The 24054-nt window shown below is 37.7% G+C and overlaps 1 protein-coding gene across 1 annotated transcript in view; it reads left to right on the plus strand.

Moving 5' to 3' along the window:
* plrdgb (PITP-less RdgB-like protein) overlaps nucleotides 1–24054 on the plus strand; it is a 103011-nt gene that overhangs the window by 43408 nt on the left and 35549 nt on the right. The window contains exons 4-7 of the mRNA XM_065287457.2: nucleotides 11014–11084; nucleotides 11175–11395; nucleotides 20556–20745; nucleotides 21523–21645. Of these exons, the coding sequence (XP_065143529.1) occupies nucleotides 11014–11084; nucleotides 11175–11395; nucleotides 20556–20745; nucleotides 21523–21645 (605 nt within the window). The remainder of the gene's footprint in view (nucleotides 1–11013; nucleotides 11085–11174; nucleotides 11396–20555; nucleotides 20746–21522; nucleotides 21646–24054) is intronic.

Genomic DNA, 24054 nt, shown 5'->3' on the forward strand with positions numbered 1-24054 from the left:
TGTTTTGTAAAAAGCTGAGATAATTGTGTTTTTTGTAAAGGACTTTTGTTATAGATCAGATTCAGAGCAATTCTCAAAGCTTCAGTTCAAGTTTACACATCAAGAGTTCTGATCTTTGAAGGGCATAGGGATAATCACGTTTGATTGGAGTTGGACCGGACACATTTAAACCTCATGTGCGTAAAGAAAACTCACTTTAGGGCCTTTTTGCAGTTAAATTGTTTAAAATCACTTAAGTGTTAACATTTGCAAGCCTTTGAAACACGTGCAAATGATCAACTTTCACCCTATTTTAATGTGAGTATTAATCCACAAATCGCATGCGAGCCGAACCGTGGGTCGCGATCTGTACGGATCACGGATCAACTGCAATCCGTTACACCACTAATAATTAGTATTACATTTTCTTTTTGAGAAACTTGGTAGCCTACAATATTTACCTCTTATGATTGAGCATTAGAGACTTGGGCTTGAGTAAGTTAGGCTACTTGCTGGTGGCAAACTTCTCTTTTCTCCAATGAGTCAACGACGACTGGAAGTGAACTTCCCTGAGTCGTATTAGACAGAAATGTTGTCAAAGAACGAAAAAAAATATATAACGGTATTAACCAGTTACCATTATTTTAAATAAACGTTTCTGTTCCGGAACTTATATTTTCTGAAAGTTTCTGGTTTCGTTTCTGTTCCTTGCAAAACATCAAAAGTTTCTGGTTTTCATTTTCGTTCCATGGACCGGTTCAAAGCCTCAAAACTCAAGGCAGGGAAGCGTTTTCTCTTAATTGACGAGTTAACTCCTCAATGGCAGGGAAAGAGTTAAGGAAGTCACGTCACTCTGCTGACATATTTGCAACACCTGTGTCTGAAGTTTTGGCAGCTGACTTGCTGTCTCGCTGCCTCATGAGGCAATGACTTCGGAGGCATGAAGGCAGCTCCGAGAAATGCATTCGGACAGCCTTCATAGGCAACGTAATGGAATTTTGTTTGAAATATAAACAGGGAGCGCCTTTGTGATAACTAATTCCATATTTGAAAACTACAATACTAATTTCCAGGGGCGGATCTACCGGGGTGGCACGGGGTGGCAGTTGCCACCCTAAATAAAAGCATTGCCACCCCATGTGCCACCCCAGCGCGGGTATCCTAATATATATAATTTATACCCGAGTAGGCTCTTTTAACCAGAAAGGCAATGTAGTTTTTCTCTGCGTGTGTTTGGGGGTGGGAGACACATATCTGATGATGATTGGTGTGTGTGTCTTAGACGGGGTGGGACAACCACATAGCTGATGGTGATTGGCTTAATTTCCATCGTTAGCCAACCAGAGGCAGCAGAGTTCATACACAAGCATGCAGTCAGTCCGAGCAGAAAGTCTTTTACAGTGTAAAAAAAAGTCCGTGCAGATTTGCCAACTTGGTGACTTTGTCGCTAGATTAAGAAACTTTTTAGACCCCTTTAGCAACTTTATTAAAAAAGCGACTAGGACAAATCTAGCGATCTTTTCTGGCGTGGTTGGAGACGTTTGGAAACTGCGGTGAAAGGATGCATCGCCCCATCCAAGGCACTCACATGCAGCCCGGTTCTCGCGCTGCAGTCCATCCCTTTCGAGTCGCACAAACCCGCAACAACAGAGCGATGACAAGTTCAACGATCTCAAAACAAAGGTAGCGGACGCAAGCACAAAGTATAAAAAGCACAAACGTTACTTTTCCATCGTTAAAGGCAAGAATGTTTATGAACGTGCAACTTATGCCCATGAAGAAAGAGTCTCTTCACGTCTGTAGCAAGTAATTCTGATCTAATAAAGTACCTCACATCATCACATGCTGCCAAAACAAATTCTCTTTAGTGTCTTAAAGTGATTAAGTTGAGCATCACATCAGCAAATCAGAGTACTGAATACGGTCATATTTATAGATAAATGTTGCATCAGGATAAAAATACAAAACTTAAACTGATGTTAAATATTGCACGAGGTAGTTGCTTGGTAGTTAAAACAACTGAACTGCAGGTTTGTGTAAGCAGTAAATATATTTAAAGCAGTTCTTTCTAGAGTTAGCCCGTCATGTCTTAGCTACTGCAGCAATCAAAATATTCCATACGTGCATATGAAATCGCTCGTTATGATATAGTCTAATGTTTTTATTTGTCTTCGTTAAGGAGACAAAACTGTTCAGTGTTGTGTATGTTTAGAAAGCTTGAAAGACAACTTAATGCGGCACTTTTCAGGATATTATGAAAAGAAAGGCTGATATCCATTCTTTTTACCAAAAATAATAGAAAAATCAAATACTATGGGAGTGGAAGGTACAAATAAAACAGAAAAATATGTTGTGGAAGGGAGAGGAGTAGATGAAGTCATGAAGGAAAGAAACATATGGATGGCAAAGAGCTAAAAAGAAGTAAAAAGACAGAAATCCATCATGAAGTGAGTGAAAGGATTAAAGAAGAGGGTTATGAGAGAAAGAGATGTTTGCCTTTCAAATATGTTTTACATGAATATAAACTAGGCAATCCTATTTTATTTATATAACTGTCTTTATACCATTATGTTCAACCAGTCAGTGTTTTTAGATATTGATAAGCTGTATGTATTAACTTAGTATTAAGACAAAGGGTGCTACAGAGATGCTAAAGGTAGCTGCTTGGGTACTTACTTATAGGAACATTTGTTGTTGCGTTTATTAATGTTATAAAAATTTGAGGTCCAGTGTTCACCGAAAATAGTATATACAGTATATAATTTCTTGAATCCACGACAACCATGCAAGGACGCTTACTTCATTGCCACCACTTGTAGTTCTCATGCCACCCCCTTGCCACCCCATAAATAATTTTCTAGATCCGCCCCTGCTTATTTCTCACTAGAAATGCAATTAAAATTGATTTACATTATTATTTATTTTTATTTTTTCGATCTCGACCAGGATTGACCTCCTAAGGCGGCATTTTAGAGCTTTTGCACACAGCCCAGGTCTTGTTAAGAACAAGACAAACAAGATCTGTCCATTCTGCACATGCGTCAGAGAGGATTACGTTTGACGATTGGCCATCTCCCCCATTCATATCAACATCAGTAAAGCATCTTGTTCATTCTTAAATGTCTTTAGTATTGTTTAAGAAATGTTTGAAACTAAAAAAATAATATTTTAAATACTTTAATGAACAAATAACAGCTGAATTTGCATTCCACAGTGTGTGCATTTATAAGTGTTTGTTGACAAGTCAAATTGCTGTGAAGCCAAGCTGAATCTCCTCCTCCTCCTCCTCCCTACTGTAATTAGTGTAGTGTACTCCAAACAGCAATTTCTATGACACACAGAATTGTGTTTGCTGTGGTATTAAAGGTAGAGAAGTTCAGCTGAGAGAAAATAAACAGTAACTAATGCAGCTTGATATGCAGTTTAATCACCGTTTTGCTCCTCATGTCCTCTAAGCCGTTTAATACCACAGGATACACATGGCTGGATGGGAAACCACAGATGGAAGTCAAATTAAACAGACTCTGATTTAGAGTTTCTGTAACACTGCGTGACAGCTACTGTATATTTTTAAATGAGGTGAAATAGCCGACTCACTTTTTGACACTTTTTCAAGAAAAATGTATTTCATCAGACTGTGAAACAGTTGTGCTGAAGTAGCAATGGGACTCATAGATGTGTCAGTATGATAAAATGACCTATCAAAGGTTTCTTGAACACAAAAGGATGAGTCTATCAAGAATATTTGCTCTCAACTGCTTGAGCTGTATAATATTATCTGTATTTTGTGAGAGATTCATCTCACCTTGATACAGAAAGGTTTTTCACATGTGTGCTGAGATTTTTGGCTTATACAATTTCATGTGGGTTGTAATTTTGGATTTCATGATGGTAAGGTCACAGCTTATACAGAGAAGATGAGAGAGAAAGAGAGAGAGAGAGGATTATCTCAAACAATTATCTGTTTTCATTTCACAGTTATTTCACATCTGGAACATATTTGAGGTTTAGTAGAGCAGGGATGAGTCCGTCTAAATTTATTTATTACCAGTGAGGATTTGATTCATGCTGAGGATTTTGTTTATGAATTCTTACTGTATTTAGAGTAAAAACAACCACATTTTTGTGACGGCTCTAAACGTATCGTCAAATAGATGGATGAATGCCGCTAAGTGACCTTGTTTGAAACCCTTCTGGTTTAATAGTTTTCTATTTAATTAAACTGTAAATTGTAACGCACCTGAGCACAGTGAGCTATGAAAACACATGTGACCTCTTAGAAATAATTGAGGCATGGAGTGAACCTAAAACTGGGAGCAAGGGAGCAAAAAAAGAGAGAAAAGATGAGAAAATATGGATTGTACAGTATGTCAACACAGTGAAGTTGACAAACACAGTCATGTCAGACCTGAATGTTTCAATAGTCCCACTATAAATACACCAAATATTATTCAATATTTTCAGTTTTTTTTCACAGAATTTTTTGTTCGTTCAGCCTCATCATTTCATTGGAAAATATCTAGAGACACTTTTGTCTAATTTTGTCCGTGTGTGTGTTTGTGTGTGACTTTAAAACATAAAAAATGTGGCCTTACCAATCAATATATTTTAATAAACACTGGCAGTGGCTGCCATCACTATTGTCAAATACTTGTCTAATTGTCTTTACCACAATTAAATGAATGATGTGTTCATTTGCATCACAAGATGATGTATGTCGTGTAATGAATAACTGGCGTAAGTTCATTAATTCAAAAATAATTGACATTTGGTTATTTATATTTACCTTAAATTTAAAGGTGCTGGAGAATGTAAAACTGTATTTACGTAGGCATAGATGAATAACAAGAGTTCTGTAGATAGTAATGACATATCTTCATCTGATCAGTGTTGGGTAAGTTACTTAAAAAAGTAATCCATTACAAATTACAAATTACTACTTTAAAATTGCAATTTGATTACAGTACTGATTACTACATGCAAAAAGTTATCTAATTACTAATTACTTTACTTTTAAGTTACTTTGACAACATCAAATGTAAAAAAAAAACTGCAGTTCTTTCAGTAATAATTTTGACTGACAAATGTTACAAGAAGTATGAAAAAATGCAACTTGACTTAAAGGATAATTCCGGTATTTAACACTTTGAGTCTCATTTCAGAATGGAAGTCAATGACCATGCACAAACATGTCATTAAAACAACACTAAAGGGCTCGTTATTGTCGTGCGGAGGTCCTACGGTGTAGCCGCGACGGTGTAGGTTCCACGTCGGTTTTCATTTATATTTTTGCGTCATCGTCTGCGTCGACGTGCAAACACACCCGCAGACCGCTGGTAGGCAGTAACCACGCGTGTAACCACAGTAGCAGCAAAAGAAGTCACAGAAGAAGAAGCTAAGCAAGTTAACCCACAAACGAAGAAGAAATAGCAACTTCTTGTGTATAATTTGAGAAGACCAGCAATGATGGAAGTAAATAAACAGCGACTTTTGATGCAGTTTGAGTTAAATCACTCCTAAAATTGGCTCATCTTTGTTTTCACCGTCACAAACGGAAATACCTATGGCGCAGTTTTTTTTACCTGACGGGAGGGGTTCTGGTGGACCAGCGCTTGCGGTCCGCGTAGATCTGACGCGCTGTTAAAAATTTTGTGAGGTGCGCGTCAGGCTACGCAGTAGCTACGGCGTAGGACCTACGCACGACTATAAATCGCCCTTTTACGTTCACTTTCAAAAGTGTGCTACTCACCGAGTGGTTTGTGGTGTTCGTTGATGATTAAAAACAAGTTGTGTAGCAAAATACAGTTTCTGTCGTGTTTTATTTGGCATTTTGTAAAATTCCATTGACTTCTCTTGGAAGACTCATTGCTCGCTGACATATCACTCCGCCGCCGGGAAACAGAAAAGGGTCTGTTTACATGTGGTTGTAGTTTTTTCGATCGGTTTCTCCCATATTTGATGGCTCAGTGACCAGCTTTAGGTTTGAAGTTGAGCTCGATTGTGACTGTCTATACGCTAGACACCGAGCGTACTTGTATGGCAAAGTGGTTGTCGCCATCAAGTGGTCGGGAGTGTGCTAACGCTTCAGACTCAAATATAGAGCGGAAGTATATACGCGGTTGTGAGGTATCTGAAAAAATAGTTCCACTATAGCAAATAACACGGATTGAAATCATACATTGCGTCAATATATTTGTTTTTAATCATCAACGAACACCACAAACCACTCGGTGAGTAGTACGGTTTTGAAAATGAACGTTAAGTGTTGTTTTAATGACATGTTTGTGCATGGTCATTGACTTCCATTCTGAAGCAGTCAAGAGACGCTTCTAAACGAGTCAAAAACTCAAGACACGACCCATTGTCAAAATTTCTGTGTGTGTATCATTTTAAAATACATTTTAATTAAAATTCCAACACTTCATTTGTAACGCTAGTAACGTAATTTTATTGTCATTGGTAACTGTAATCAAATTACATAAATTTAAAATGTAAAGCATTACATTTCTGCTTTATCAGGAAAAGTAATTAGAATACAGTAATGCGTTACACAGTAACGCATTATACCCAACTCTGCATCTGATACAGGTTCAAACATAAGGTCTGTACACACACAAGCTTCTCTGACAAACAGCCAATCAGAGCAGAGCTCAACATTATTATTCATGACTCTTTCAAATAAGGTTATAATAGACCATTCATTTTAAAGACAAATCCTAGGGTTGTAAATGTACATGTAAAAATGTTTCTGGATTACAATTTAACAGATTATTACAATGCATTCTTTGGCACCTTTAATATATACTGTTATCATGTGATTGGACAAGCAGCATGCTGATTTTTCTTATTCATGAATATAGCATGTCCGCTGCTATTGAACTACCACTATTTTTACACCACTAAGAAGAAGACACAACATGAAACTTTGCTCAAAGTATAAACTGGATCACTACACATGAAAGCGAGCATTGAGTCCATTGTTTGTGTACTCAGAGTTTACTAAAAAGAAAGGTTTTGAACAACCGACTTTGGCTGTTATGGTGTCCGCTGTCCTCTTCGCCAGATGTAAATAATCGATTTCTGAATGCGAATGAATGAATCTCATATGAGGCTCCTTTTTCAACTAGAAGGTCAATATTGTTTATCACTTGAGACAAAACAACGAATTATCTGTGCATTTATATGGAACTATGCTTTAGAAGCTATCCATCTTTACTCTCCTCCCTCCTGACATCGCATTCGGAGATCGATACATCTTGACTGGGAAGATGGCGGCGAGCAGAAGCCAAATCAACCAAAGTCAGTTGTTCAAAACCTTCTTTTTAGTTAACTCTGTGTTCACAAACAATGTTATCAATGCTCGAGTTCACATGTAGAAACACAGGTGATACTTAGAGCAAAATATCATGTTGTGTTGAGCCTTCTTAGTGTTGTAAAAATAGCGATTTTGATGCTCACAACATATTAAAGGGATAGACTCTAGTTTTTTTGCGACCACTTCAGGTACTCAAAATGGCGGAAGACAAGTTTGAGATGTGATTGACGTCAGCTGATATTCATGAATAACAGCACTAAAGTTTTAAAGGGGCCATATCATGAAAATTTGACTTTTTTCATGTTTAAGTGCTATAATTGGGTCTCCAGTGATTCTATCAACCTAGAAAATGTGAAAAAGATCAATCCAGTAACTTTTATGTTTGGGTAAATCATTCTCTGCAAGCGTGTTAAAAATAGGTTATTGAAATCTGGCTCCCCCTGTGATCTCAGAAGTGGATAATACCACCCCTTAATCTGCGCTATCCAATCACAACACTGCCTTTTAGTGCAATTTTAACATGTTATAATAAATTATCTATATGTTATTCTGAGCTAAAACTTCACATATGTACTCTGGGGACACCAAAGTTTTATTTGACATCTTAAAAATGTCTTGTGAAATTTCCCCTTTAACTGTATTCCAAAAACAAAAATAGCTGGCCATATTGTGTCAAAAACATGATGAGTTGTTTGCAAAATTGTTGCATACAAGAAATGTCACAGTCATAAGTCATGCTGTCGTACTGTGATAACGACCCTCGGTTGAATCACAACCATGCATCAAAGATGATAATGATTATACATTTATTACTGTTATTTATTGCATTGTATACCACACTGTCTCCACATGGTGAATCTATTTTAAGATTTGATAATGTTAATTGTTGAATTGGGTTAAGAACAATTGATTTAGGTTTTTGAGTATCAAAGCCCTCCTGTACCTCTCTCTGCCCCTCTCTCATTCTTTCTACTGTTTATCTCTTGTCTGTCTTGAGGTTTGCTTTTATTATTCATTCATTCCTCACACATGAAGCCAGAAACAAATGCTGTGCGCTATTGAAATTCAGTTGTGGTAAGGGCACAGCCTCTAGCCATGTGATCTGTGATTCTTTGTCAGGTTGACTGGCAAAGAGCATTCAGGTTCTGATACAAATCCTCTGGTGCTCTTTTAAAAGGCTAAATAATGAGCTAATGGCAATATTACTAAGTTTAAAGGTTACTTTACCTGCATTGATACAAATTAAATAATGTTCACAAAAGTGCCTGTTTTCTGGTTAATACTTAAAAATACAAATTTAAACAGGTAAAATCTTGTTGTCCATCGTGCCACATTCATTAAATTTTCAGAGAAAAATTGAAAGTTAGTTTAACTTGGGTTTTTGTGTTGTTTTCCAGTATAAATGTAAACCTGCCTGTGTAAACCCAGCTAATGTCATATTTTTGTGTTTTACTGCATTCTACATGTACATAAAATCATATTACATAATGTAAAGAACATCCTGTAAAAATAAAACCTTGATATATGTAATATTGAAATCGAAATCTATGAATGAAATCAAACTTATGACTTTAGCCTGGTTTCTATAGGTAGTGTAACAAATATCGAAAATAAATTTTACTTTAGAAATGACTTAAGAGATGCGTAAACATCAAATATCTATAAAAGTATATGGCAGGTAAACATATCTACCAGTAGGCTAAAAAAGTAAACTTAAATCAAGTTTCAATTTAATTCTGTACATTTAACTGAACTTAATTCAAGTAAATCATAAAGTTTTATTTTTTCTAGAAAACTATTTTACAGAAAATATCTTGGGTCATTTTGCTAATCTCAATTTAAGAATTGTTATGTATGCTGGAAATCAAGACAAAAAGTAGATTTTTTACAATGCTGTTTATATGCGATACTCCAGCCAAATTTCAAAATTCCCCTGATTTACTCAAGCAATCTGAGATACATCTGTCCATCATCTTTCAGACAAGCACATTCGGAGATATTTTAGTAAATGTCCTTGCTCTTCCTAGCTTTATAATGGTAGAAAACAGGGATCAGGGAACAACGTCTGAATTTTAAACCTCAAAAAAGTTTATTCATCCTTTACAAAGGTAATCCACACGGCTCCAATGTGTCAATAAAGGTCTTCTGCGTGTAATCGAAAAGATTTTATAAGAAAAATATCCATATTTCAAACTTTATAAACTATAATAACTAGCTTTCGGTAACTACGCCATCTTTGACTCATGCAAGAGTTGGATTTAGCATTTATTGCTGTGGGAATATGGTGCGCAGTGACTCTCATGAACCACATGAGTCCAAGATGGCGTTGCTACCGGAAGCTAGTTATTATAGTTTATTACCATATTTTCCATACTATAAGTCACAATTTTTTCATAGTTTGGTCGGTCCTGGAACTTATAGTCAGGTGCGACTTAGACGTCATAATTATTTCATATGAACCAACAGAAACCATTAGCGTCTACAGCCGCGAGATTCCCCTCTATGCTGCTCCTGTATTTATGCAATTCAATGGATTCAGTGATGTGGAATAACTTTGGGACCTTTTTGAACTTGATTTGGCTTGTGGTGTTAATTTAGCCTATTCAGCCTCCCAGGTATGTTCAGTATGCTATTGTGTATCGTGTAAATAACTGTTTATGTAACGTTAACATGTACGGACACCTATTCAGTCTGCTGTTCTGTGTGCTATTGTTTAGTTGAATAACTTGCCTTTCCAGATTAAAAGTCTGTTCTTCAGGCTTGGATTTTGTGAAATCATTTTCTAAATAAACACGACGTATAGTCCAGTGCAACTTATATATGTTTTTTCCTCTTCAAAACACATTTTTGATTGATGCAACATACTCCGGAGCGACTTATAGTCCAGAAAATACGGTAAGGTTAAAATATGGTAATTTTTTATTACCAGCAAAAGACCTTTATTAACCTATTGGAGCCGTGTGGATTACCTCCGTAAAGAATGAATGCACTTTTTGGGGGTTTAAAGTCAGAAGTTGTTCCCTGATCCTTGTTTTTTTCCCATTATAAGCTTGGAAAAGGCTTGGAAAAGCAAGGAAATTTACTAAAATAACTCCAAATCCTACATCTCGGATTGCTTGAGTAAATCATTGGGAAATTTTGATTGGCTGGAATATTGCTTTAATCTTTGCACTGCAATGCTATATCAATTGAGCTACGTTAATGCAAGATTTCTTACATCATTTTAAGTAATCCAACACAGCAAGCAATAACCATAATTTCACAGTCTAAGTTTATTGTAGACCTAATATGTTCCAGCTATGAGTAACACACTTCTACCAAACTAAACCTGAATGTCATGTTTGCCAATATAACTTGTGAGATGTATGATATTCCATCTTGTACAGTGATTACAAGGTGTTTGGTTTCATTTTTTTTTTTTATTTATTTTGGGGATATGGTAAGATGTTGGTGTAATGTATGATTTTAGCCTTGATGTCTGTGTTTGGACAGCCATTAGAAATCTTTAAAAAAATGTCATGCTGGAAAATAACTAAACTACACATACACCTCTACACAGTCCCACTTCTAACACTGTATTGGCCTTGGGTTAAATGCAGAGGTCACTCCAAGTATGGGTTACCAAACATTGGTCATTACTTCACTTTCACTTTCATAATGGTTTCCTCCAGATCCAGTATCTCACGCTGTCTTTCTCTCCATCTCTCATTCATAACTAGAGAGTCTATATAGACTATGTCACCCACGCTGTGCTCCGCAGAGCAGTGTTGATGGACTGGAAGACATAGAGGTTAGTGTCTGTGAACCTGCTTCTTTCATCCACAAAATTATTCTCCCACTATCTTCTAACGTCTCCTCCCTTTGTCTCGCTGCTCTGCAGAGGAAGTGCAGAACACAGCTGCTCATCCTGGTGATTCATGGAGGTCACATCTTGGATTCTGGAGGTGGTGACCCTGGCGGGAAGGCGGGTGATGCTGCCACCCTGGCATCCGTGTTGGAGCGTGTGGCGCGGGCTCACTTCCAGGCGGCCGCAGACAGAATGCTGGTCAGATTGGTGCCCTGCCCACCAGTGTGCGCTGATGCTTTCTCGCTAGTTTCTAAGTAAGGATGAAAAACAACTGTAAGGGCGAGATATGCTAATTCATGGTCATAATTATGGTAATGCAGAATTAGTCATGCTTGCAAATTCATTTATCATTTGAAGGAATAGCTCATCCAAATAGAAAAATTCTCTTATAATTTACACACATGTACAAAAAATTATCCCCAGTTGTCACCAGTGCACTAATCATTTCAAAAAGTACACCTTTCCACCTAAAGAATTCATTTACAAGTACTGTAAAGATACATATTGGTACCAAATGTATACATACCTAAAAAAAAATCTGGCAGTGTAAAGGTTTACTTATTATTTATATTATAAGTACTTTTCAATAATGTTTCAAATCATGTACAATCACTTTAGTCATTTCAAGACTTCAGGCAAAATAATAGCAGAATAAAAGTATTTAACATAAAGGTGGGCTGCATTTATACATTGGCATAAAATTGAATCGAAAGCTATTGTTTTTGAATGATGCTGCCTCCATGCCACAAGGTATAAATATAAGCCCAAGATGACTACCAACACAACATAAACAAATTACAGAGTGCACATTTAAATTTTGCAATTAAAATGACAATAAAGCCTTTAATATGAAACATTTGTTCACTGTCAGTATGAACATTTTTAAAAAAAACATTTTTTGCTAAGAATTAACCTAGTAACACGCAATCAAATTAACATTTGAAAGACAAGACCGTTTCTAGGCATAGGCAAACCAGGCAGTTGCCTATTGCGCCACCAGCTGCAGGGGTTGCCAATGAGCACATACCCTGTAGACTTTTGCTTGAATGAGTAAAAAATGAGCACTGCAACAAATAAAAGATAAACTCTGGATGTTTTTTGTTTAACACAGAATGGACAGCAAAATATTTCACCGGCATCAGACAGAATGTGGTATGTGCGATTTGCCCAAAAGAATTGCAGTTTTCGAGACCACAATCTGCTTTCCTTTGTTTTTAACACATATTTTTCATGATAGTTGTTATGTAATAATTATCAAGCGTTGCACTTGTAATAATTTCCCCTTAAGATAAAGAAACTATAAACTATAGTAAACAGTTTTATTTGTAGTAAGTAACCACAAATTTACTATGTTCTAACCATAATAACAATTGTATTATATTTGTAGTAAAACTATGGTAATAAATCTGCTAAAATCATGGTTACTACAAAAATAAAGCCATGAGTAATTTTCCTCATGATATGTAATAGTCATAGTCATAACTGTGACTATGGGCTCAGTGTTGCCAACTATTTTCAATGGAAAGTAGCTAAAGCTTGCTTGGAAAGTCGTTAAATGTCGTTAAATTACGTCATTAGCATAACAATGACGTCATCACTTCATATTTGCATTCTTACTACATTGGCTCTTTCACGTTTCTCTTTCTCTATTAACGATCACAAATTTTATTTTTATACACATGAATGCGTAAAAATGTTTTCCCGTTCGTTTATCTGCTTCTGTTCTCATAAAACGAAATATGTTTAGTCCAGTTTTAAAACATGATGATATGCTGAGAAATGATGGAAAATATTGTTTTTTTCGGTACATAGCTCATTAACGCGTCGGCTCCGTACACTTGTCTGTTCTGAATGTGCTGCTGCTTAGCTCACTCAAATACATTTATTTTTGAACAGTGATTTTATTGAAAGACCATTTATTTACATCCCGCTGTATCAGGCAGCTCCGGCTTCCTGCTTGCACGATTATGCCGTCTGGACGCGGAGAGATGAACATCTCCTGTCCTGACTGCAGGTAGGAGAGACTCTGCTGTGCGAGGACTAGGCCACCTATGAGTGCTTTTGGATGGGGGTGGAGCCCACGGAAGCAGCGGTAGCCGCTTGTTGAGAAGAGTGAATGATACGCGCTTTCAAGTCAAAGTCTCCAAAAGTCTCCAACAACGCCAGAAAAAGTCGCTAGATTTGTCGCTAGTCGGTTTTTTGAAAATAAGTTGCTAAAGGGGTCTGAAAACTCGCTTAATCTAGCGACAAAGTCGGCATGTTGGCAACACTGTATTGGCTATCCAACGGCAAGTCGTGTTATAGTAACGAAAATTGTAATACATTTATTTGTGTTTGATGACACGAATTTCTGCTGTTTTTCGTGTCTCTGGAGACTAATGTCTTTTTCGTCCTTTCCATCCCAAATTTCTATCAATGGCTGCTCGTGTCTGTGGCACGACTTTCTTTATCGTGTCATTTTATATTTTGTTGTATCATCGTTCTTTTCTATTTTTAAAGGTGACATAGAATGATTGAACGGGGTATTGATCCTTGTTCTGTGATGTGACATGTAGACAAAATGTTTGGGTCTGTAATGCCTTAGAAGCTTCCTTACTCTTTCCCCGCCATTGACGAGATATCTCGGCAATCTGCAATACCGTTATTATCCACCAGGTGGGGCTCTTCCGCAACTTATAAAAACCGGAAGTATTGCCCTAGGGCAAACAGCTGTATGTCCGTATATGTTTTAAAGATCGCTCTGCATCTGATCTCTATCAAAAATGGAATTATCTCAGGTTTTTGCTCAAAATTTGGTGTTTTTGATGAAACCTACACATATTTGAGAGGTGATAAAAACAGAACACATGAAGGTAGGATGAAACTGATTTTTTGGTTTGAAAGCACAGGGTCTGTTCTTTTATTTCATATATTGTATGTTTATATATTTGAAAAGGAGCATTTTCTGGAAGGCATTAAACTTTTGTAAAAATTATGAAAAATGCTGGCGGTGAAAGAGCTAAAATCCTCTCTCAGATAGCTCTATTAGGGTGGGGGATTTTAAACAAGTGGTTTTGCCCCTATTTGGCTCCCCCTACTGGCTTAACTTGCAATCTCATTACTGATTGGTTGACTTTGCTGCCACTCAAAAAATGTAGCCAATTATTTTAAAGTGGAGGGGCAGTGAGATGCCTGTGATGTCATAAGCATCAGTTTTTCAGATTGGGCCGTTATGGCTGACATTTCTAAAAGAGGAATTTCTATGAGACTGAGATGTTTAGCATGTTTAGCACTTTTTGTATGTTCGTGAATGCGGGTAGACTACCATTATTCAACAAAGACAAGGCAAAAATGTTTTTTCATTCTCTTTCCCCTTTAAATCATTGTCACTTGGGGTAAGGGTTAGATTCAGGGTTTGTGTTATGATGTAATTTTATGCATTGGTTTCAACATGTTTTTCGTCCGCTTTTAAAACTATTCTCGCCTATAGTTGGGTCACAGAAAGTGATTCTAACCCAAACCCCAACGACAATGGTCAAAAAATTGAAAACAACGATGAGACAACAAAATATAAAATGACTCAATAAAGAAAGTCGTGCCACAGACACAAACAGCCATTGATAGAAATTCGTGCTGGGAAGGACAAAAAAGACATTAGTCTCCAGAGACACAGAAAACAGTGGAAATTCCTGTCATCAAACATGAATAAATTAATAAAAATTTTCGTTACTATAACACAACATACCGTGAGACTGGGTCGGGCTACCCTCATAAAACATCATTGGGAGATGCTAATGTCTCTTATTTTGAACAGTGATTTATTTTATACAATGTCACACAATCAGTCAAAGCACGTTGAATTGTACATGATGATAAATGGACGCTTACTCCCTACTTCTGAGCTCAAGGGAACACCCAAACAAGAGTTACAATGCTTTTAGTCATCAGATATGTACCGGCTCATTGCTTTGTTTAAATAGCTTGATTAGTATGCTCAAGACATTCAAGTTTCCATCTAAACTTTTTTTTTTATTGTTTATCTCTTCCCTTAATTCAATTAGTGTATTTGTTTACGTCTTGATGTGTCTAATCGAGACTTTCATTATTGTGTCATTGTTTGAATCACGGTGGCAAAATACAAACATGAAAGCATTTGAACAGCTCTATGGAAGTGTCAACAAACAGCCGCAGTCTGTAACAGAGGAGCTTTAGTGTACTCAAATTCTTATCGTTCCCTAAGGGATGTCTTGATATCCACCTCTGAGCTCTTTATTTACAAAACATTTAGCCAGTACATGCACTGAATACGAGCACTGAATACATCTTTCAATGCTAGGCAACATCTGGGGCTGGTTGCACCAGCTGGGAGGACACTTTACTGACTAGTCTGGAAATAAATGCACTTTATGTCCTACATAGATTTTATAGCTGTTGCACCATCTAGGCGTAACGCATGTCTGAGATTAAATCTAACATCTAGTTAAAGGTAGGCGTAAAGTATAAAGCACATTTTACTGTTTTAACATGTGTCCACATTAAGTACAAACATGGTTTTGTAAGATATTTTTGCGTAAATCCCAAATAAATCTCCATGTAAAAACCAATGGAATCACATGCTGACAACCACCTTTCAGATTTGACTTACATTACATTTACATTTATTCATTTAGCTGACGCTTTTATCCAAAGCGCCTTACAATTGCTATTTGTGTCAGAGGTCGCAAACCTCTGGAGCAACTAGGGGTTAAGTGTCCTGCTCAGGGACACAATAGTGTGTCACAGTGGATTCAAACCCGGGTCTCTCACACCAAAGGTGAGTGTCTTATCCACTGCGCCATCACCACCCCATCACCCTTTGATCCCATTAGTTTTACATAGAAATTTACTTAAGGATGCTTACGGATTCACATAAATGTTCCAAAACCACACATTTCAAAAGTTTTTTGCACATGTGAAATTTATTAGTTATACCACAACTGATTTTTGTTTACTATTAACCAAAATGTTACTGATTGCAGCTTAAAGGTGCTTTAAAGGCACACCGCAGAACTTTTGGCCACTAGGGGGCGCTAGACATGTATTTTTCACGCCTAGCGCCCCTAGAGGCCACAAGCGCCGCAGCACTGTCGCAAAGGAAAAGAACTGGCCAACCTTAAAACTTAAAACTAAACTAAAAACTAAACCCTTTAAAACTAAACGCTAAACGATCAACATTTTGAGGCATCAGGGAGAAACGCAGTCATTTACAACTTTCTGATGAGGAACTCGATGCAGGAGCCATTTTTCAATCTGAAGGTTGCAGCCTCCGGATTTCGTATTTCTACGCTGCAAACGTCAACAAGATTGTCTTACAACCCCAAAACAGAAAAAGTTGGGACACTGTGGAAATTGTGAATAAAAAAGTAATGGAATAATTTACAAATCTCATAAACTTATATTTTATTCACAGTAGAATATAGATAACATATCAAATGTTGAAAGTAAGATATTTTGAAATGTCATGCCAAATATTGGCTCATTTTGGATTTCATGAGAGCTACACATTCCAAAAAAAGTTGGGACAGGTAGCAATAAGAGGCCAGAAAATTAAATGTACATATAAGGAACAGTTGAAAGACCAACTTGCAACTTATTAGGTCAATTGGCAACATGATTGGGTATAAAAAGAGCCTCTCAGAGTGGCAGTGTCTCTCAGTGGTCAAGATGGGCAAAGAATCACCAATTCTCCCAATGCTGCGGTGAAAAATAGTTTTCTGAGCTTCTCAGAGAAAAATTGCAATGAGATTGAAGTTATCATCATCTACAGTGCATAATATCATCCAAAGATTCAGAGAATCTGGAACAGTCTCTGTGCGTAAGGGTCAAGACCGGAAAACCATACCGGATGCCCGTGATCTTCGGGCCCTAAGACAGCACTGCATCACATACAGGAATGCTACTGTAATGGAAATCATAACATGGGCTCAGGAATACTTCCAGAAAACATTGTCAGTAAACACAATCCACCGTGTCATTCGCTGTTGCGAGCTAAAACTCTGTAGGTCAAAAAAGACGCCATATCTAAACATGATCCAGAAGCGCAGGCGTTTTCCTTGGGCATGGCTCATTTAAAATGGACTTTGGCAAAGTGGAAAACTGTTCTGTGGTCCAACGAATCAAAATTTGAAGTTCGTTTTGAAAAACTGGGATGCCATTTCATCCGGACTAAAGAGGACAATGACAACCCAAGTTGTTATTAGCGCTAAGTTCAGAAGCCTGCATCTCTGATGGTTTGGGGTTGCATGACTGCGTGTGGCATGGGCAGCTTACACATCTGGAAAGGCACCATCAATGCCGAAAGGTTTATCCAAGTTCTAGATACATATGATCCCATTCAGACGTCGTCTCTTTCAGGGAAGACCTTGCATTTTCCAACATGACAATGCCAGACCACATACTGCATCAATTACAACATCAAGACTGCGTAGAAGAAGGATCTGAGTACTGAAATGGCCAGCCTGCAGTCCAGATCTTTCACCCAAAGAAAAGATTTGGTGCATCATAAAGAGGAAGATGCGACAAAGAAGACCTAAGACAGTTGAGCAACTAGAAGTCTGTATTAGACAAGAATAGGACAACATTCCTATTCCTAAACATTGGTCCTCCTCCAGCTGTTCCTTATATGTACATATGTACATGTCCGTAACATTAACACAGTGCCACAGAGTCACACAATAGAAATTGCTCTCTACACTCCTGAAGTAGCCTCCAGCAAAATTCACGTTAAAAAAAATAGTGTGGAGGAAGTGACGTATGCCGTAAAACAGTTGAATTTTTGTAGGGTTTTTTGTGCTCTGGTTACTACCCGAAACCCTAAGTTTTAAAGTACAAGTAAAGGTGATACAGACCCCGTCAGGCTATGGTAGACATGTCATTCAACCTATTTAAAGTCGATGTACTATCACAAGGGTCTTGAAAATTTATTATGAAGGTTGAAAAATTACATGGTGTCACTTTAAGTGAATTCACGCGTTTAGGCCATAAAACATTTCTTGTTTCATACACGAAACATCTCCTCACAGTCTGCTAGCTGCCTGTCCCCTGAACACACTGTAAATAAATGCGGTCTCTATAGACAGCCCAGGCTCCACAAACTGCAACAAAAAGTGGTCACACCTACCACCATGAAACATAACAAACGTTTTCAGCTAATAAACGACAAGAAGGATTTGTGACTGGGGGTTGAGCGCGTTCATTAGGCTGTTTACACTTGGCATTAACATGCGTTTTCATCGATAAAATCACAAGTGGACGAGTTAATGCCAGGTGTAAACGGTGTTTTGAGCTCGTCCACTTTCGACCACTTTCAACCACATTCATTCAGAGGTAGTCGGAAACCCTTTCGATCGGATTGCTTTTGTAGTGTAAACGCACATGTGGTTGAATGTGTTCGAACAGCCACATGCGACTGCCTTCTTTCCGCCCATTTATCTAATCTGAGGTACTTAACACAAGTTTTACGTCTTTTCTGAATTCTGGCGCGAAAACACGATGAACAGTGCTATTTTTAGCCTTTCATTGATAAATCAAAAGCGGCTGATCTCCGTAGTTTCATTTTGAAAGCGTGTGAAAGTTGCGCGATCTTATTTCATAAATTGCGCTGAAAATTCAGAGAAATCTCTTACATACATACGTACAAAACACTGTGCAGCATGTTTACTTGCTAAACAAGCAGCGGACTCCGACATAATATTAGTCCATATAAACTCATAATTACTCCCGCTCGCGTTTGAATGACAGCAGAGAGACTCGCCCACCGTCTCACAGACCACCCCCTCACAGTATTCAGGACAGAAGCAGTCGAAAGTGGACAAAAGAGACGGATTTAAATACCAGGTGTAAACGTAATGTGTCTCTCTCGTCCACTTGTGATCCAATCGATGAAAACACATCTTAATACCAAGTGTTAAACAGCCCCCATGAATCTTTCAGAAAGCACTGAAGGAAGAGGGAGGGGAGGAGTTAGTTACGTGGGTGTAACGTGAAGTAAACCAATGAGAGTGTCTTCTTCCATCCCCTTTAGAAGTTGCACTCATGCCATGGCAAAATAATACCCAATTTAAACACATTTCAATATATGTATTACATTTACATTAAGTCATTTAGCAGACGCTTTTGTCCAAAGCTACTTACAATTGAGGTAAACAATAGAAGCAGTTATAGCAACACAAGAACAGCAATACATACGTGCACTGGAAATAGTCTCATCAAGTCCAACACAGTATACATTTGTAGAATGTATAGATAGAGATCAAGAAAAAAGGAAAAGAGAAAGATAGTAAGTCTTATTTTAGAAAGTGAGGTAATGGTGGAAGAGATGGGTTTTTAGACGATTCTTAAAGACAGCTACAGATTCAGGAGTTCGTATAGCAACTGGCAGATCATTCAACAGTTGTGGAACAGCTCCTGAGAAGGTACGCGCTAGTGTTTTTTTCCCTTTTTGAGATGGCACCACAAGCCTTCACTCGGTGACAGAGCGCAGAGATCAAGAGGGTACGTAAGGTGTGTAAGTAAGTGAAGGTAAGGGGGTGCTGCCCCAGTGGTGGTTTTAAAGGCCAGGAGCAGAGCTTTAAATTTGATGCGAGCTGCTATGAGCCAGTGTAACTTGACAAAGAGAGGAGTGACGTGCGTACTCTTTGGCTCATTGAAGACCACTTTTTGCCGCTGCATTCTTAATCATGTGTAGGGGTTTGGTCGTGCAGGCTGGAAGCCCGGCCAGTAGCCCATTGCAGTAGTCCAGCCTGGACAGGACAAGAGCTTGGAGTAGGATCTGCGTGGTGTGCTCATTTAGGAAAGGTCTAATTTTCCTAATATTGTAGAGAATGAATCTACAAGAGCGGGCGGTGCTGGCAACATGGGCCGTAAAGCTAAGCTGAACAGTATTATGTGACACTTTCATTAGTCATTTTTTTTTAAATGCATTTCAAATGAAATTGAAATTAAAACGTAAATTTTGGGGGGAATATTGTGGTATTTTTTTTACAAATGACTTATATGTGTGCTTCATTATTTTATTGTCATGTGCTCTCATAATCTTTAATCAAAAACGCCAATCTCCTCCCCTCCTCGTAACGATCTGAGGAATGACGCAGGGGTGAGATCTGGGAAAGATTGCAGCGATTAGCAACATGTCTCGACTTTCAACGATCCAATCAGTACTCTATGGACAAATTCAAGAGTTTTTCTCATTTCAGAAGCCATTTCACTCGGATATACGTCACAACGGGGAAAATAAGACAATCGCTACTTCTGTTTCATTAAGACTTTAACTGCAATTTTAAACAATAAAGTTACATTCACTACACCAAAAGGGTCAAATGCAAGCATCAGTATGAAAGCCATTCACTGTTCAAAATCATTTAAAACTTATAACACTGTATTTTTGTCTTTTTATAGTTTGAATCCATACAGTTATGATGAGACGTGTGTATCCAGCAGTGTGGATCACTTGCCGCTGGCCGCTCTGCCCATCCTTGCCATAGCTGCTCCCCATTACCAAAACGCAGTGGCAACAGTCATTGCTCAGGCCAATCAGGTTTACCGAAATTTCCTTCAGTCCCCAGAGGGCGTGGGCTTCACCGGACAGGTATGACACAGACTTAAATCAGAAAATACTGCAAAATGGTTTTAGTTATGAAATGAAGATGCAAAATAATTGAAAAAGAAGTAAATGTTAGTCAGATAACAAACATAACTCAGTGTTAACAGTGTGATAGTGATATAACTAAATATACACTGAACAAAATTATAAACGCAACACTTTTGGTTTTGCCTCCATTTTTCATGAGCTGAACTCAAAGATTCAAGACTTTTCTATGTACACAAAAGCCTATTTCTCTCAAATATTGTTCAAAAATCTGTCTAAATCTGTGTTACCGTGGGTTAACCAGCTGCGTTTGAGGCGTCAAATTTGCGTCTACTGCGTGTAGTTTGCCGCTTGAACACTTTAAGTTTACTCCCTTCATTCACGTGCATCTTTAACTTCTAGTTATCGAGACATTCACGCGGAAATTTGCGTCATGGGAGGGGCTTCTGCGACTCCGCTGGCGTGTTTTTCTGCCAAAGTTCACATTTTTTCAACTCACGGCAATACTGAAGTCGCCTAACACTTGACGCGTCTACCGCGGCTGGTCTGAACGCACCATTAGTTAGCGCTTCTCATTTCAGAGATAATCCATCCACCTGATGGTGTGCCATATCAAGATGCTTATTAGACAGCATGATTATTGCACAGGTGTGCCTTAGGCTGGCCACAATAAAAGGCCACTTTAAAATGTTAAAATGAATTATGAGCTTTGTATGTATAAGCAATAATGTTAATGTGTGACTGTAAGACACATACTGTACTACATGTTTCTTGCAGGTGTGTCTGGTAGCAGACTGTGTTGGCGGTGTCCTTTGTTTTGACGCCTTGTGTTTTAGTGGCGACAAGCAGCACAAAAGCCCTGTGGACAGCAGCACGAACAACAGCACAGAGAGTCTGAAGGTGCACACGCACACACAAACACAATATAATAACCCTGAACCCATGCCCTTCAATGTGTGACGGAAACTGACTGCCATTTTATCAGTATCACACCTAAATCCATGTCTGCTGAAGTCAACCATCACATCTGCCATCTGTGTCTGACCTTCAAAGTCTTTCCCCTCCTTTCCTATTTATAAAATGTCATAGGACTTTTCTTGTTTTTCTCATTCTCAGCTCTCCTTTTTAAAAAAATAGGTTTTAAGATTTTTTTTTCTTAGGTCTAAGTGTTTGTTTTCAAACTAAAGGAAATGGAGATTTGTACAGCAAAGCACCAAAACGTACCAAGGTACTCATCCTTTGAACGCAAAAGAAGATATTTTGATAAACAATGGTAACCAGACAGTTGACAGTACTATAGTAGAAAAAAACAAATATTATGGAAGTCAATGGTAACTGTTAACTGTGTGCTTCCCATCAAAACAGGAAAAAAACTAAATAAAAGAAAACATACAGGTTTAGAAGAACATAAGGGTGAATTTTCATTTTTGGGTGAACTATCACTTTACGGATTTCTACCTATGAGATGCAACAAAATCAGTCAGTCTCAGTCAATGCCTCCATTAAACATTCAGGTCAGTTTAAAATTGATAAATCTGAAACCCTTCGTTCACATGCGTGTGTTCCTTTTTTAAGAACATGACCCCTCTTTGCAACAATGATTTTCTGTAGCCCTGTCATTCTGAGGTCTTGATGCTTATAGTTTAATAAACGCTCAGTCACCTGTGATGTGGCAGGGATTGATAAAAGGACACCACATGTAACATCAGCTGCTGAGCAGATGCTTCAGTATCAGAGGAACTGAAGCATCTGCTCAGGGCTCGATGCATGGCTGAGTCAATCTGATATAAATGTAAATTATGAGTGCAGGATTGAAAACATAATGGCAATGTTTTTTTTTTCAGGTCACAGGTTCATGGCCGCTTTTACCGTGCTTTCATTATTTTTTTTCAGTACTTTGTCAAATATGTTTTTGTAGAATGTGGATTTTATAAAACTGTTTATACTACGGGTTCATTGAATGCTTGAATCTGATTGGCTGATGCAATTATTTTCTAGGACACGCACAGCGAACATAGTTCCAGGCAGCTCTCTTGACTGCATTATAGTTCCATATCATTTTTACATAGTTAACTGTAATAACGGACTAACAAAAACAACATGACAGACTATTTTCAGAGGCAATAACAGAACCTTCAAGTTCAAGGCAGCAGTCCATTCCAACACAGTAAATCTATTTATTATACAGTAAAAAACACTTTTTAATTTAAATTTTGTTTTAAATGTAAAACAGTGCAAACATTAAAAGAAAGGCCAATCTATATTAAATAAGCATTTACTTTATTCAGTCCACAGCAAGACAAATAATATGCACACTTTTCCATATGATGAAATCATTATGTAAAATTTGAAATGTATGTTAATATTCTCTTAATATTTGTTTTTAACAATGTGCTGCGCTGCCTCAGGTCAAAATAAACAAACAGGAAATAAATTACTGGAGGGAGGGAAAGTAGAGCATTCAATTTGGGTCATTGGATATCAGTATGGTCAAATGCCACCCTGGACACCCATCTGGCACAGGCACTGCAGTAATGTTTCTTGTCTTGTCTTGTCTATAATAGTCAGTGTTTTATTACTTACATCTTTGTTTCACTTCCTTAGAGTTGCACCTCTGCCTGCCTGGTTTAATTTGATTGGTCATCTCATCGGTCAAATCATTATCATATTTTTACAATATTTTTACAACCCTGAAATATTTTACAATATTTTAAGAAACCAGTCATTTTATGACTGCTATACTAAAATAATCTCAGTCATAGTTACTGCTAACTGTTTATGTAGTGTCCTAGAGTTAAATATTAGTAAACTAAATAATAATTTCATATTTGAAAATACAGAACAATATAACACAGACATCTGTTGATTGATTTTCTCAGCAACAATGCAATCCTATAGACTTAACGAGAGGTTTTCCTGAAATGTTTTCTCTAATGTTTGAGACCTGACAGGGTGAGGATGTAGTTTCTCTTGCCTCCCTTAAACTCATCATGCTTCCCTTTCCCTGCTTTGCACAAAATATTTCTGATGTCCACAGAAGCCAATAGTGATCGAGTCAAAATAAGATTGACATTATAATAACTTACTTTAGTGTCGTCATGTTTTCATAAGCTAACTCAATCGCGTGGCGTCACCTGGACTTTTGAAAGCGGTTGTGCGTGGATGAACGCAAAGACGTGCGGACATGGATTTGTTCGTGTATGCATCAGTGCCCCAGCGACATTGCATATCGATCCGTTTTTGTCGCTATTATCTTTGTAAAGGAATACACTAGCTAACTGCATAAAGTTTAACTTGAGATTAACACCC

Source organism: Paramisgurnus dabryanus, chromosome 18 (genome assembly GCF_030506205.2).
Source record: "Paramisgurnus dabryanus chromosome 18, PD_genome_1.1, whole genome shotgun sequence".
NCBI lineage: Eukaryota > Metazoa > Chordata > Actinopteri > Cypriniformes > Cobitidae > Paramisgurnus > Paramisgurnus dabryanus.